The following is a 17731-nucleotide window of genomic DNA, read 5'->3' on the forward strand; positions in this document are numbered from 1 at the left end:
AAAGTTAAAAATGGGGGTATTCAATAAGGCAACTGAATAATAGAGTACCCCCCCTGGGATTGTGACAACATGCCGTTTTTAACTTTACTTCTAATTGAATAAAAACTTGTTATTCTCATGAAGATCTGGATGCTGGGATAGTTGTCCCTCCTGCACATTACCTGTATCCCATGGGTGGGACAGAAGTCTTTTATAAAGTACTGAAGCAATAGAATCATAATAAATGAATGGCTTTAAGGCCTCATTCACACGTCAGTATTTTTGCATCAGTGTTTATATGCCAAAGCCAGGAGTAGAACTTACATGGAACAAGTTTCATTGAAAGATTGACCCCTATTCTGTGTTTTGGAGACACTCCTGGTTTTGGTATACAAATAATGATGCAGAAATAGACGTGTGAATGACGAAAAGGGGACTTTGTAAGAACTTTTTAAATTCTTTCTAATTCAATAAAGTAATTAGGAATGGAATACATTTTACAATATTTCTTTATTTTTTTCATTTCAAGTAAAGAGCCAAAGGATGCAGATCAGCTGCATAACACCCTGAAGAACATTCTGCAGCAGGTGAAGGTGAGCACACAACATTTATTGATATCTTTTCTGAAATGAAATCTGTCAGTAAGATCAACCCCCTTAAAATACATGTAAGGGCATCCAGGTCTTTGACATGTAAATGAATTGACAGCACTATATCTTCTATCTTTTGTTGCATTCCCCAGTAAGACGCGTTTTCATTCATATGCAAATGAGGTGTTAAGTGCTCTGAGCATGACAGAGCACTTAATGAGCCATTGCCTCCCCAGATTGTTTTGTTGCCCAGCACGAGTCCCATCTTCATTAATGGTTCACTATATGTGTGATATTAGGTGCCAGGCAAGGAAGTTGTGATCAAAATTTTGACACATTCTTTGGTGCTTGATGTTATGCCACTCTACTTCCCCCACTAAGAGACCCCTTCACGTGAAATCATGCCTCCTTTTCAGACAACAGAGAGAAAATTTCTAAAGCATGTTGGGCCTGATTCATTATTGCATTTGTGCCTTTTTTTTGTTGAGTTTGTGGGTAGAGATGGGCGAACCCAAACAGTAAAGTTTGGAGTCCGTACCGAACACCTACTGTTCGGGAACGGACACAGAAGATGGACTTCCTGAGCAAGTCCGTGTTACTGTTTGGGTTCGGCACCCTGAACATCGGGTGTTTCCTACGCTGTCATCTGTGTGACAGCCCAAGAAACACAGGCGGATCTGATCGGCGGTAACATCGTTACGGGCGGTCAGAGCGCTGCGGGGTCACACTGTCAGATGACAGCATGAGCCCGCAGCTATGACCGGGGTTAAAAAGCTTACCGCTGGTCACAGGCGTCGGCTGATGAGAGACTACTACTCCCATCAGCCTACACCTGCTGTCACAGATAACAGCAAGAGCAGTAGCTGCTGATGGGAGTAGTCATCAGCCGGCTCTTGTTCTCAAAATAAAGATAAAAAAAAAGTTAAAATAAATATTGAAATAAAAAAAAACACAGTTATACTCACCTTAACACCTAATCCTTGAAGCTCTTGTCCCCTGTAAAAAAAATACCATAATACCTTAATGCATAATTCCTGATGCCTATGTCACCTGTAAAAGAGAAAAAATAATAAACCACCATATAGCTCACCTATCCACTGTAATCGATACTGTCACACGATGATCCGGATCACTTGTAGAGCAGTCACATCAGTTGATGTGACTGCTCTACTTAGCAGCCGCCTACACACTGACAGGAGCGTAATCACTCCCAGTGTGTAGCGCTGAGCTGCCGTGAGAAAGTTCACAGGAGTTCATCAGCTGATGAGCCCCGGTGATCTCCCTTACAGCACCGCCGCTGCATGAGAACTTACCGCTTTCTACTGGTCACAGGCGTCGGCTGATGAGACTACTGCTCCCATCAGCCTACGCCAGCTGTCATTGATAACAGCGAGAGCAGGTGCCGCTGATGGGAGTAGTCATCAGTCGGCTCCTGTGCTCAAAGTATAGAAAAAAAAAGTTAAAATAGATATTAAAATAAAAATAAAAAACACAGTTATACTCACCTTCACACCTAATCACTGAAGCCCTTGTCCCATGTAAAAAATCAAAAATAAAAAAAACACCATAATACTCAACTGAACGCCTAATCCCCCATGCCCATGTCAACTGTAAAAGAGAAAGGATAATAAACCACCATATATATAATCTATTCACCGTAATCCATATTGTCCCACGACGATCTGGATCACTTGTAGAGCAGTCATCTGACAGAGTGAACCCGCAGCGCTCTGACCGGCAGTAATGATCTTACCGCCGATAAGAGCTTGTGTTTGCCATGCTGTCACGCAGATGACAGCGTGGGAAACCACGGATGTTCGGCCCCCCATTCACATGAATGGGGCCCGGGTTCGGCTACTGTTTTGGTACCCAAACCAAACATTTAATAGTTGTTCCGCCAGACCTGAACTTCCACGGGTCCAATCATCACTATTTGTGGAGTTTTACGTTTTTTTTAAACACCAAATTCATTTCCATTTGCACATTTTTTTAAATCTTTTTTATTTGTGTGTGTTTTTTGTTTTTTTTAAGTTTTCCACTGCGGGCACGGTTTAGGGTTTCCAGATATTTTCGTCTGATTCATCATTTGTTGTAAAATTTGTCACAGATTTCTTGTAGTCCTACCCTGGAGTGATTCTATGTACAATTTTTGTGACAATTTGAGAAGCGTATGACTTTTTGTACTAGAAAGTTGCAAAAACGATAAAAGGCATAAAAAAGATCAGTTTTAACTTTGTTCAAAATTCATGAACCATGTGTGAGATGTTGATAAATTTGGCACAAAATCGACAGTGATTACCAAGTGGGACCCCGCAAATGATGAATTGGGCCTATTACAAGCAAAGTTATGGTGCATTTAGCTTGATAAATCTGCCACAATGGATATGATGATTTAATTCATGTATAACTGGGGAAACTGTTCACTTTAGCCCATATAAACTTCATATGGAAGCAGTGTGTGTCCTACAATATTGCCTTTAGTGACATGTAGTGTTGCCTTCAGAAGCCCAACTGTGTATAGGCAGAGGTCTTTGCCCTCACATCCTCAATAATACTTTCTTCTCACATGTCTCTATGAAAGATCAGAAGATAGAACTTTATGCAGAAATGTGAACCTTTACTGTGAAATATAATTCAACGGAGAAATTGAAAATCTCATTTTTGCATAATTTGTTATTGATTGATTTCCCACCCTCAAGCTTCAGTTTACATGAAATCCCTGTTTTGTATTCAGTATTTAGGTGGCTATTCCTGTGTAATAATGGTGGGGCACATCATAACAGATCAAGTTAAGATAATAAATAGCTGCTGCCTAGGGCTAAAGTATTTTTTATTTCTCGTGGAGGATTTTATGTAACAAGATTTCCTCCCTCAAACATCCTAGTTCCCTGATGAAGCCTGAATATTTGGTGAAACATGTTGGGGGATCATGTTGCAATGAATTTTAATAAGTTCATGCTTTTCCCTAGACTTCAGTCTGGAGGAAGTATGGGGATAACAACAATTATATAGCATAAATTATATCAGTAGATAACACGCTATAACTATTAATAGGAGTTCTAATGCTAGGCATGGAAAACTTCTGGAAATAGAAGAAAGTAGTAGCATGCAAAGCCCCTGCCCTGAAAAAAGGGGAATCGTGATAAATCAATATTTATGAGAGTGCAACAAAAAAGCAACAAATATTTTGAATAAACCTTTTTAATCCCTTTATCTCCAAAGACACGTTAATGGCTAGGCCAATTTTTACAATTCTGACCAGTGTCACTTAAGGTAATAAGTCTGGAACGCTTCAACGGATCCCATTGATTCTGAATTTGTTTTTTCGTGGCATATTGTACTTCATAATAGTAGTAAAATTTATTTGATATGACTGGCGTTTATTTGTGAAAAAATTGAAAATTTTGGCGAAAATTTTGAAAATGTCACAATTTTAAAACTTTGAATTTTCATGCCCTTAAATCAGAGAGATATGTCACACAAAATAGTTAATAAATAACATTTTCCACATGTCTACTTTACATCAGCACAATTTTGGAACCAACATTTTTTTTTGTTAGGCACTTATATGAGTTAAAATTTGACCAGCGATTTCTAATTTTTCCAACAAAATTTATAAAACCATTTTTTTAGGGACCATATCACATTTGAAGTGATTTTGAGGGAACTATATGACAGATAATACCCAAAAAGTTAAACCATTCTAAAAACTGCACTCCTAAAGGTGCTCAAAAACCACATTCAATAAGTTTATTAACCCTTCAGGTGCTTCACAGGACATTTTGGAACATGGAAGAAAACATTTAACTTTTTTTCACGAAAATTTTACTTTGGACCCAAATTTGATTTATTTTTGCAAGGGTAACAGGAAAAAATGGACCCCAAAATTTGTTATGCAATTTCTCCTGAGCACGGCGATACCCCAAATATGGGGGAAAACCACTGTTTGGGCGCACAGCATGGCTCGGAAGGGAAGGGGCGCCATTTGACTTTTTAAATGTAAAATTTTCTTGAATAATAATTAGCAGATGCCATGCCACGTTTGGAGAGTCCCTGATGTGCGTAAACAGTGGAAACTCCCCACAAGTTACACCATTTGGAAACTAGACCCCTTAGGGAACTTATCTAGATGTGTGGTGAGCACCTTGAACCCCCTGGTGCTTCACCGAAATTTATAACATTGAGCCGTAAAAATAAAATTTTCACATTTTTCCCACAAAAATGTTTTTTAGCCCCAATGTTTTTATTTTCAAATGGGTAACAGGTGAAAATGGACCCCAAAATTTGTTGTGCAATTTCTCCTGAGCACACAGATACCTCATATGTGGGGAAAACTATTGTTTGGGAGCACAGCAGAGATCAGAAAGGAAGGAATGACATTTTGGAACGCAGACTTTGATGGAATGGTCTGCGGGTGTCCTATAGCATTTGGAGAGCCCTTGATGTGCCTAAACAGTGGAAAAAACCCACAAGTGACACCATTTTGGAAACTAGACCCCTCAAAGAATTTATTTAGATGTGTGGTAAGCACCTTGAACCCACAGGTGCTTCACAGAATTTTACAATGTGGAACTGTAAAAATGAAAAATATATATTTTTCCCACAAAAATGTTGTTTTAGACCCAATTTTTTTCATTTCAAGGATAGCAGGAGAAAATGGACCCCAAAATTTGTTGTGCAATTTTTCCTATGTACGCTGATACCCCATATGTGATTAAAAACTACTTTTCATGCATAGTGCAAAGCTCAGTAGGGAAGAAGCACCATATTGGAGTTCAGATTTTGCTGGACTGGTTTGATGGTGCCATGTCACATTGGAAGAGCCCCTGAGGTGCCAGAATAGAAGATGAAGTAATCTAGGGGTACAGTGAGCATATTGACACCACAGGTGGATCACAGAATTTTACACAATTGGGCAGTGAAGAAAAAAATAATTACATTTTTACCACCAAAATTTTGTTTTAGCCCCAGATTTTACATTTTCACACTGGAAATGGGTAAAAATGACACCAAAATTTGTCCCACAATTTCTGTGGAATGTAGAAATACCCAATATGTGGCTGTACAGTACTGCTTAGCCATACAGCAAGACTCGGTAGGGACGGAAAGCTATTTGCCTTCTGGAGAGCAGATTTTCATAGAATAGTATGCCGTCTCCATATACAGAGCCCCTAAGTGCTAGAATATCAGAATCCCCCCCTCAAGTGACCCCATTTTGGAAATTGTACCCCTTTGGGAATTTGTAGTGTAGTGACGATTTTGACTCCATGGGTCTTTTCCAGAAAAAGGCAGCAGCGGATGTGGCTGAGTGAAAATTGCATACTGCCGTTGTAGTGGCCAGCACGTTGTGCCCAGGTCATGCTTCTGGAGACACGGACCTGTAAATTCGGCAGTCTCTCAACGCTACAGAAATGCCAAACATGTGGATGCTAACTGTGGTTGAGGCACACACTGGAGCTCAGAAGGGAAGGGGGCATTTGGATTTGGAAGTGCCGAATTTGCTCAATTTCTTTTGGGGGGCGATGAGCCATGGCGCTCTTCCAGAGCCTTTGTGCTACCAGTAATGTGGAAGCACTATCTTTTCGATAACAGATGACGGACCTGAGTGGAGACTTGCTTTTTTTGTAGATTGAGTTGAAGCTTTTGTTGAGAACATTTTACATAACGTATTGGATCACATTTATCCTGCGCTTTACGCTGAGCACTTATATCAGGGTTTCCAACTAAATCTCCAAGTGACGTGATTCAGATGAACCCCCGAGGATCCATTCACTATAATGAGGCAGCAGAGTTACTCTGGACTTCGTCTGGCCTCTGTTCAGCGTTGTCCTTTTCAGAAGTGCACAAAACTGTGGACAACAGCACTTTTATGCACGCCTAGTAAAAAGACGGACACTGACAGATCATAGGCCAGGCGGCATCCACAGTGCCTCCATCTGCCTCGTTATAGGGAATCTTCCGCCGGGGGTTCCGTCTGAATCACGTATTTCAGAGATTTACATGGAAACCCTGGTGTAAGCACTCAGCGCAGAGCGCAGGAGAAATGTGAGCCGAGCCATACTGCAATCTTTGGGAGGCGGAATGAACAAATCAACAGCAGGTGAAGAACTGGTTTTATTTATTTTTTACGCTGTAACTCGTGCGATATAAGTGATTAGACGACTTTATTTTTCGGGTCAGTGCGATTACAGCGATACCAGATTCATATCGGGTTTTTATGTTTGGCTGCTGTCACACACCAAAAGACGACTTTTATTTCAAAAACTGTTTTTTGCATCGCTATATTTTGAGAGCTATAATTTTTCCTTATTTCGGCCAACAGAGTCATGTGAAAGCTTGTTTGTTGGAGAACGACTTGACGTTTTTATTGGTACCATTTTCGGGCATGTGACATTTTTTGATCACTTTTTATTCTGATTTTTGGGAGGCAGAATGAACAAAAACCAACAATTCAGGATTTTTTTTTATGTCGTTCCGCGTGTGGTAAAATTGATAAGGCAGCTTTATTCTTCGGGTCAGTACGATTACAGTGATGCCACATTTATAGATTTTTTTATGTTTTGGCGCTTTTACACAATAAAAACTTTTATAGAAAAAAATTATTATTTTTGCATCTCTTTATTCTGAGAGCTATAACTTTTTTATTTTTCCGTTGATGGAACTGTATGGCAGCTTGATTTTGATTGGGACAAGATGATGTTTTCATTTTTATTTATATTCGCCTTTTGACCTTGTTTTATTTCACTTTTTGTTCGGTGGTATTATGATACAGTATCGTTTTTCTTTTTTTTTACGGTGTTCACTGAAGGGTTTAACTAGTGCGACAGTTTTATAGGTCAGGTCGTTCCGGACTTGACGATACCAAATATATGTACTTTTTGTTGTTGTTGTTGTTGTTGTTGTTGTTTTTTCATAAAAATATAAATTTATGAGTACAATTTTTTTTTATTTTTATGTTGTGATTTTTGTCTAAATATTTTTACTATTTTTTTTTTTCACTTTTTTTACTTTTACACTTTGTCCCACTATGGGACTTTCACTAATTGCAGGCTGATCGCTTGTATAGTATAGGGATGAGTGGCTGAAGAAACAAAGCAGTAAACAGAATACAACTATATATGGTCCAAATGAATCCATACTACTGCCGAAATGACCTAAAACTCAGACGGACCATCATATACATGATACTGGGGAGTCTCTGCGTTGCAGAAAAAAGTGACGGCCACTAGAGTCCATTTAGGAATTGTAAAAAATATTTATTTGACACATCAATGCAGATTTCAAATATATACACAAGCTGTCCACAGTGAAGGAACATGATGCTGAGGACAATAATACAAACTGTAAAAATACAACTATAAAAACATGTGACACAGCGGCAACACGTAGCTAGCCTATTCAGCAGTGTATGGAAAATGTATTAGAGAGACTCAGAGAGAATTAATATCAATATTCATAATCCATATATCGCATAATGCATAGACATCGTGCTCTCATGTAGAGTTATGCCATCCAGGATTCGTAATAATAAGTCTCATATTGGATATACTGATATTCAAAACATGCACCAGACATTAATGAAATATATTAATACAATAATTACCTGGATAGCCACTGGCAGCTCGGCACCGCTGTACATGTCACCCCGACGCTCGTTTCGGTAGAAACCTTTATCAAGGGGTACATATGCATATCAACAACCCACCTTTTTATACCGTGTGCTAATGAAAAAAGCCATAAAGTGCGTGCACACATCACCACCGCACCGGAAATGCCCATGAGTGCGCTCAAACATATCACCTGATCAACAGACATGGACAGCGCGTCCCAGTTACCATGGAGGAGCATCACATGATCAAAATGGTCACATGGCCGGAAGTGTCAAATCTCCCGTTACTATGGACACAGCCAGCGTCTGCATGCTTAAAGCCTGTATGACGCGGCTGCTCCTCCGTAACCGAGGCGCACAGCGGCGTCCGCATCAGCGAGATGCCAAAAGCCGATGGACGCATCAGGACAGCGGAGCAACCGCGTACTGGCTAGGCAGCAACGATATACAGTATATCTAGAGGTAGATACAGTTATATGAAAAAGTTTGGGCACCCCTATTAATCTTAAGCTTAATGTTTTATAAAAATTGGTGTTTTTGCAACAGCTATTTCAGTTTGATATATGTAATAATTGTTGGACACAGTAATGTTTTTGCCTTGAAATGAGGTTTATTGTACTAACAGAAAATGTGCAATCTGCATTCAAACAAAATTTGACAGGTGCATAAGTATGGGCACCTAACCAGAAAAGTGACATTAATATTTAGTAGATCCTCCTTTTGCAAAAATAACAGCCTCTAGTCGCTTCCTGTAGCTTTTAATGATTTCCTGGATCCTAGATGAAGGTATTTTTGACCATTCCTCTTTACAAAACAATTCCAGTTCAGTTAAGTTTGATGGTCGCCGAGCATGGACAGCCCTCTTCAAATGATCCCACAGATGTTCAATGATATTCAGGTCTGGGGACTGGGATGGCCATTCCAGAACATTGTAATTGTTCCTCTGCATGAATGCCTGAGTAGATTTGGAGCGGTGTTTTAGATCATTGTCTTGCTGAAAGATCCATCCCCTGCGTAACTTCAACTTTGTCACTGATTCTTGAACATCATTGTCAAGAATCTGCTGATACTGAGTGGAATCCATGCGTCCCTCAACTTTAACAAGATTCCCGGTGCCGGCATTGGCCACACAGCCCCAAAGCATGATGGAACCTCCACCAAATTTTACTGTGGGTAGCAAGTGTTTTTCTTGGAATGCTGTGTTTTTTGGCCGCCATGCATAACGCCTTTTTGTATGACCAAACAATTCAATCTTGGTTTCATCAGTCCACAAGACCTTCTTCCAAAAAGAAATTGGCTTCTCCAAATGTGATTTTGCATAACTCAGCCGACTCTGTTTGTGGCGTGCTTGCAGAAACGGCTTCTTTCGCATCACTCTCCCATACAGCTTCTCCTTGTGCAAAGTGCGTTGTATAGTTGACCGATGCACAGTGACACCATCTGCAGCAAGTTGATGCTGCAGCTCTCTGGAGGTGGTCTGAAGATTGTCCTTGACTGATCTCACCATTCTTCTTCTCTGCCTTTCTGATGTTTTTCTTGGCCTGCCACTTCTGGCCTTAACAAGAACTGTCCCTGTGTTCTTCCATTTCCTTACTATGTTCCTCACAGTGGAAACTGACAGGTTAAATCTCTGAGACAGCTTTTTGTATCCTTCCCCTGAACAACTATGTTGAATAATCTTTGTTTTCAGATCATTTGACAGTTGTTTTGAGGAGCCCATGATGCCACTCTTCAGAGGAGATTCAAACAGGAGAACAACTGGCAAGTGGCCACTTTAAGTAGCTTTTCTCATGATTGCATACACCTGGCTATGAAGTTCAAAGCTCAATGAGGTTACAAAACCAAAAAAAGTGCTTTAGTAAGTCAGTAAAAAGTAGGTAGGAGTATTTAAAACAAGAAAATGATAAGGGTGCCCATATTTATGCACCTGTCAAATTTTGTTTGAATGCAGATTGCACATTTTCTGTTAGTACAATAAACCTCATTTCAAGGCTGAAACATTACTGTGTCCAACAGTTATTACATATATCAAACTGAAATAGCTGTTGCAAAAACACCAATTTTTATAAAACATTAAGCTTAAGATTAATAGGGGTGCCCAAACTTTTTCATATAACTGTAGATCTCTGGACGCACAACCAATTTGCCACCAATGTCTAAGTATGGCATCTTAAATGGGCACATGGCATATAATACATCCCATAGTTTTTGAGCTGAATTTAACATTTTACCACATTTTACCTCATCACATATATCACATATATCACATGCGAAATAACAATATGATTGCCATACTAGGTAAATATATCGAAATGTTGTCATATGGAAATAGGATAATAATAACCGATGAATCAATATTCAAAATAGGTAAGTATGCTGCAATATTACAGAACAATAATAATAAATTATAATAATAGCACCCATTTCGATGCATATATTCCTAAACATATAAGTTTAGCATGGCAACCAGACATGTAATAGGCAATGTGCATATCTATATTTTTCACTCCGCTCTTTACTCCTTCTATCAGGTGGTTCATATGGTTGCTCCACCCATGGAACTTCAAAGCCCAAACAAATCACTTCTTGACCATAGGTGTTGAAAAGTCCAATGTAATATGAAAAATATAGATATGCACATTGCCTATTACATGTCTGGTTGCCATGCTAATCTTATATGTTTAGGAATATATGCATCTAAATGGGTGCTATTATTATAATTTATTATTATTGTTCTGTAATATTGCAGCATACTTACCTATTTTGAATATTGATTCATCGGTAATTATTATCCTTTTTCCATATGACAACATTTTGGTATATTTACCTAGTATGGCAATCATATTGTTATTTCGCATGTGATATATGTGATGTGGTATAATGTTAAATTCAGCTCAAAAAGTATGGTATCTATTATATGCCATGTGCCCATTTAAGATGCCATACTTAGACATTGGTGGCAAATTGGTTGTGCGTCCAGAGATATATCTACCTCTCGATATATATCGTTGCTGCCTTGCCAGTACGCGGTTGCTCCGCTGTCCTGATGCGTCCATCGGCTTTTGGCATCTCGCTGATGCTGACGCCGCTGTGCGCCTCGGTTACGGCGGTGCAGCCACGTCATACAGGCTTTAGGCATGCAGACGCTGGCTGTGTCCATAGTAACGGGAGATTTGACACTTCCAGCCATGTGACCATTTTGATCATGTGATGCTCCTCCATGGTAACTGGGACGCGCTGTCCATGTCTGTTGATCAGGTGATATGTTTGAGCGCACTCATGGGCATTTCTGGTGTGGTGGTGATGCGTGCACGCACTTTATGGCTTTTTTCATTAGCACACGGTATAAAAAGGTGGGTGGTTGATATGCATATGTACCCCTTGATAAAGGTTTCTACCGAAACGCGCGTCGGGGTGACGTGTACAGCGGTGCCGAGCTGCCAGTGGCTATCCAGGTAATTATTGTATTAATATATTTCATTAATGTCTGGTGCATGTTTTGAATATCAGTATATCCAATATGAGACTTATTATTACAAAACCCGGATGGCATGACTCTACATATGAGAGCTAATGGTATCATGAGAGTACGATGTCTATGCATTATGCGATATATGGATTATGAATATTGATATTAATTCTCTTTGAGTCTCTCTTAGTCATTAATAAATTTTCCATACACTGCTGAATAGGCTAGCTACGTGTTGCCGCTGTGTCACATGTTTTTATAGTTGTATTTTTACAGTTTGTATTATTGTCCTCAGCATCATGTTCCTTCACTGTGGACTGCTTGTGTATATATATGAAATCTGCATTGATGTGTCAAATAAATAATAAATATTTTTTACAATTCCTAAATGGACTCTAGTGGCAGTCACTTTTTTCTGCAACGCAGAGACTCCCCAGTATATAGTATAGGGATGCAGCAGCTGTGACAGAAAGTTGCCAGATCATGCACTGCACATGATCTGGCAACTTTCCTAGCTTTGGTGACCTGGATGTCATCATGACACCATGGCAACTATCCGTGGCAGCTATCGGGACCCTGCGATGACATCACGGGGTCTCCGATCCAAAGGCAGAGGGGTTTTCTTCCCCCTGCCTGCACACTAAATGCTGCGATCGCTGCATTTAGCAGGTTAAAGTGCCAGGAGCGGTGCTTACACCCTGAGTGTCGGGTGTAAGCTGTCAGAATCAGCTGACATCCGGCGGCGATCGCGCGCACACAGCCTCTGTGCTAGCAAAATCACAGAGACGTATCCGTATGTCCCATGTCGGTAAGTACCAGGCCATAGGGACGTATGGATACGTCTTGTGTCAGAAAGGGGTTAATTGATAGACATATGACTCAAAAGTTAAGCACAAGCAATGGAAATAAAATAGGAAATATTTGATTCAGATTTTTAGTGTCAAGTTTATTTAGTGTGCTTAATAATTAGTCCTTGCCTAAATTATTGATTATAAGTAAGTTTGGACATCCAAATCTAAACCTTTATAAATAATCGTGAATCTGACAATACTTTCATTTCAAACAATGACTATGACATATACAGATAATAATAATCTTTATTTCTATAGCGCCAACATCTTTACAATTCAGCAGGTACATGTACACACAATGTCAGACTTTATCATGTGACACAAAACTCAACAATTAATGAGAGGAGTGACGGCCCTGATCGCAAGCTTACAATCTTAACAGGAAATAGGGGTGACAGAAAAAAATAGGGGTATTCAAATAATGCTGCTTGAATCAGTCATCAGTTAATATCTGTATAACTAGAGATACAAAGTGCTTGTGAGTGCATGGAGGGTGTGAGAACAGATGATAGAAGGGACTAGGAACAGGGAACATTTATATTGGTGAGGTGATAGACCAATGTAAATAAATAAGTTTTTAGAGCAAACTTGAAACTGTGGAGACTGGGATTTAGCCTAATTGTCTGGGGTACCATATTCCAGAACACTGAAGCAGCATGAGCGAAGTCTTGGAGACAGCAATGTGAGGTTTGGATTATAGATGTTATTTTTAGGCTATTAGCGGAGAGCACAGGTAGGGTGGTAGACAGAGATGAGGGAGGAAATGTTCAGTGGTGCAGAACTGTGGAGAGCGATAGTATTATATTGTACCCGTAATGGATGGACAACCAGCGAAATGACTGGAACAGGGTGGAGGCATCAGTGTAGCTGCTGGACAGAAATATGACCCTGGCTGCTGCGTTCAGAATAGATTAGAACCGATTAGTAGAGAGTTTTAGTATTGCAGATGAGAATGAATCAAAACAACAGTAATAGTTTTTGCAGTGACAAAGGTAAGAAAAGGTCTGAGCAAGTAAGTGATTGGATATTGGGAGTGAAGGAAAGATCTGAATAAAATATAACCCGCTGACAATGAGTGCTTGGAGATTATGGTAGAACCACTCTCAGGAATGTCAATATCAGGTTTAGGCAGGTTGGTAGAGGGAGGAAACACAAGGAATTCAGTTTTGGAAAGCTTCACTTTCAGACAGAGGGAGGACATGATGTTATTGACAGCAGAAAGACAGTTCCACTGTTGGTGCACAACGCCTGGGGTGAACTGCGCTATTAACTACGGCTGTGGAATAGATAAGCTACAGATCCAACTTCTCTATTTTTCGACACTCCTACTCTGTCTACAACTCAAAGTTCAACTCCTTTGTATAGATGGCCGATAATCAGTAATAACACATTTACTGTACTAAATTAGTAACATCACTATTTCACTGTTTTTGTTATTATACTTTTTATAAATAGGGGCTTTATATTGATAAAAGATAAGCTATACCTACAGTATATTAACAGTTTTAAACTTGTCTAAATTCCTCAGAAAAGTAATGAAGTAAATAGCCAATATTAATAATGGATCATTTATTTTTTAAAGCTGGAGTTGGAGTCGGTACAGTTCTTCTCCATAATCCGGTTATGAATGTGGCATGTATTCCAATACTAGTATAGGTGACATGCTATGTAAATAGAGCTATGTCAACACTTTTTAACTTTTCATTATAATCCTTAATATAACACAAATGTAATTTCTTTATTTCAGAGTCATCAGAGTGCATGGCCTTTTATGGAGCCTGTGAAAAGAACAGAAGCACCAGGATATTATGAAGTCATAAGATTTCCAATGGGTAATGACATAAACTTTCCTAATAATTACTGCTGCCACCTTCCTAATAATTTCCCTTTGGAATTACACTGTAAACGCTCCATATCAATGTTTGGAATTAATAGATGTGTGTAGACCTTGGATTGCATTGGGTCCTAGTAAAGAAAGGCTGAGAGAAAGATTCCCCATAGCAATTAGGTAACTGCAGGATGAAAGTTGCTCTGTTGTAAGCTTAGTTATGACTCTCCATTGCCATATGCTTTGGTCGAATTAAAAGAATATTTAACTTCTATTTATACTAATAGCATTCTAGGAGGAAACTAAAATGATGCCCAGGAGTATCCAACCTGCCTTTTTGATGTTTTTTTACACCTAAGTTATGAGCAGAATCCAACAGAGACATTGTGATCTACAGACTAAAATCAAAAAGTTTAGGCGATGCCATCAATATTTGGCTGTATGGCAGAAAACATGCAGTTTACCTTATGCCTTTTATGTTGGGTATGAATAAGGTCTTCAGTCTTCACTGCTTATGGAGTTGGCATCTGGCCATATGTAAAATTCAAGGCACAGATGGTTTCATAAATCAGGGAATTAATAACTTGTGTATTGAAGAATCCCATGCAATCCCTCTAACTTCTATAAATTGCTATACAATAAATGGTGCTTTTTTATTGAAAATAAATTAATTTTAGAAGCTATCATTAGTCCTACCAGAGCGTCTGTTCACAAACAATAACCCAAGTGAAAAGAAGCATTATAGGTAGGAGCTCATGCTACTATCATAGAAGTCTCCTGAATTTCTCCTTACTCAGCTATTCACATTCACTAATGTGCGGCCCCAACTTTAGTGTTTTCCTACAGGAAACAAGGTCATGGACCACCTTATGACCATCCAGCTCAGTCTGCTTTAGAAGGTCTCTTCGTAGGGAACCAGCCATTGTGAAGTGTCTTCTTTACCTTTGTGAGGAGCCTTCAAGGAAGACTAGATTGTATATAGTGGCCACAGATGCTAGGCACTGCCTGGTTTAAAGGGGTCATCCCCATATAACAATGATTACCTATCCACAGATAAATGTATGATCTCTGGGGTACTGCTCCGCACAGACACCCACTGTCCATGAAAATGGAAGTCAAGTGTCCATTGAATGAAGTGGAAATGGGCAGGAGTTCTCATCCATGTGCACTACCTCTCCCATAGACACAGAAGAGTGAATATGACTTGATGACTAAGCATGCAGACTACTGCTCCATTCCCTCGGGACTTTTGGACCTCTACTCTTGAAATTGATGGATGTCACAGTGTGGATAATGTTAATCACCGGATAACTTCTTTACAGAGCTAGTTAGGTCATATCATGCCTATGGTGTTAGAACTTTGTGAATTTTATCTTTTATCTGTATACATACTGTATATAGTGGCATCCAAAAAATGGTAAGGAAGGCTTCCCAGCATATACCACTGGCGCGTACTGCAAAACCAGTGTGAAAGGAGCCTAACCTTGGTATTTGAGTTAGATGTCCCATTGGTCACATTACAGTAGTCATATATATGCACCGTAAACATTCACCACATTTCTAGTTATTAATATTACTTTTTTTTTTTTTAAATATCAGATCTTAAAACCATGAGTGAACGTGTGAAGAACAGATATTATGTGACAAAGAAACTTTTCATGGCAGATCTACAGAGGATCTTCACAAACTGCAAGGAGTACAATCCACCAGAGAGTGAATACTATAAGTGTGCGAACATCCTGGAGAAATTCTTCTACACTAAAATTAAAGAAGCCGGGCTTCTTTAATTAGGATTGTAACATGAACGTGCCTCATTATTTTGGGCTTGCCTACTGTTTTGCGTATCACACTTTGGAATTTGCACTCGATATAAATCCTGCTAACAAAATAATTTGGCTTTTAGCAAAAAAATTTTTTTTGTTCTTTATGATTTTGTATAGATTTTATTAGACAAGGTGCTTTATTACCTTTAGAGTATATAATATTGAAATGAGACGTTTTGTATATTTAGAATTGTTTTGTATAATGAGATTTATCATTTTAACCACTAATATATAGAAAGGCTGACTGTAGATTATAGATTTGCTTATGCCGGCCATAAGTTAAAACATAATCTGGTTTAACTACAGCAAAAAAAAAATAAAAAAATATATTTCTTGGCCTAATGTGGAGTGGATGTTAACAAAAATATTAAGCAAATGCGTTTTGGTGACTCCCTCATTTAATATTTCAGTATTATTATTACTACTGGAATCGCTTCCTTTCCAAGTAAAAATGACTGGGTTACTAATATGAAGGGAGTTTGTCACCTGCAATATACAGGCAGCAGTTATAGCTGTGCCTGTCTAACCATTGTGTCACTACTACCTATAGGCACGTATAGCGTGTATACGAGGACTGCCGATAATGCAGTTCTGTAATGGAATCACGAGAGCGGCTCCAAACTAGAGGCGATGTCCTTGTGTATATTTTACTTGTTGTGGGATGAAATTACATGTCTAGGGGATCTGTGCTTTTATTATGGTCATTTGCATTTTGGTATTTTTTTTTTACATGCTAATATCAATGATCAATTATCCATTAGTGCTGAGCGCAAGTGCTCGTTACTCGAGTTTGCCTAGGGTTCTCGGCTATGCACCGAGTATCGTGGTGCTGGAGTGACATGTTCGAGTCCCCGCGGCCGCATGTTTCGCGGCTGTTAGACGGCCACAAAACATGTAGAGATTGCCCGTGTTTATCAGGCAATCCCCTCATATTTTGTGGCTAACAGCCGCTGCATGCAGACGCGGAGACTCGAACATGTCACTCGAGCACCGCGATACTCTGTTCATAGCCGAGAACCCTAGTTAAACTCAAGTAACGAGCACTTGCGCTCATCACTATTATCCATACATTTCCTATATTCTATTCAGATTGCATGTTCATTTTTACGTCATCATATTTAAAGAAGCACTCCGAGAATTTTTCACTTTTTCTAGTAGAGGTAATTCCATTACTGGGTGCTTTATTACTGAGTTATCAGCTTCATTCCTAGTCAGCGTTATATCAGGTAACCTGCACAGTGACTTATATGAATACTAATTTGTGTTCTTTGAGCACTCACGTGACTCGTATCGAGGCGGTCATATAAAAAAGCTTTCAGAGACTGACTTCTGGTCCAAAAAGTAGTCACTGAAGAATCTGGATAGACAGTTTGGATTTAGGCTCTGTTCACATTGTCTGTTCTATTTTTTTTTCCAGTTACTCCCATACCACATATGTAGTTCAATATCTGATACAAACAACTAAAAAACTCGGATAATAAAAAGTGGATAAAAAGAGAAAAATGTTTTCTCTACCAACATCACAGCTTCCGTAGGCCGATAACTCTCAATCTGGTTGCAGAAAATGGGAATACTCAGGTAG

The 17731-nt window shown here is 39.2% G+C and overlaps 1 protein-coding gene across 1 annotated transcript in view; it reads left to right on the forward strand.

Annotated features, from left to right (window-relative positions):
- Window positions 1–16982, forward strand: part of KAT2B (lysine acetyltransferase 2B) — a 123597-nt gene extending 106615 nt beyond the window's left edge. The window contains exons 16-18 of the mRNA XM_073677962.1: window positions 509–572; window positions 14246–14330; window positions 15926–16982. Coding sequence (XP_073534063.1) covers window positions 509–572; window positions 14246–14330; window positions 15926–16113 — 337 coding nt within the window. The 3' untranslated portion in view covers window positions 16114–16982. The remainder of the gene's footprint in view (window positions 1–508; window positions 573–14245; window positions 14331–15925) is intronic.
- Window positions 16983–17731: the final 749 nt, after the last annotated feature.

Source organism: Phyllobates terribilis, unplaced genomic scaffold (genome assembly GCF_046119375.1).
Source record: "Phyllobates terribilis strain yellow unplaced genomic scaffold, ASM4611937v1 Scaffold_4__5_contigs__length_816908805, whole genome shotgun sequence".
NCBI lineage: Eukaryota > Metazoa > Chordata > Amphibia > Anura > Dendrobatidae > Phyllobates > Phyllobates terribilis.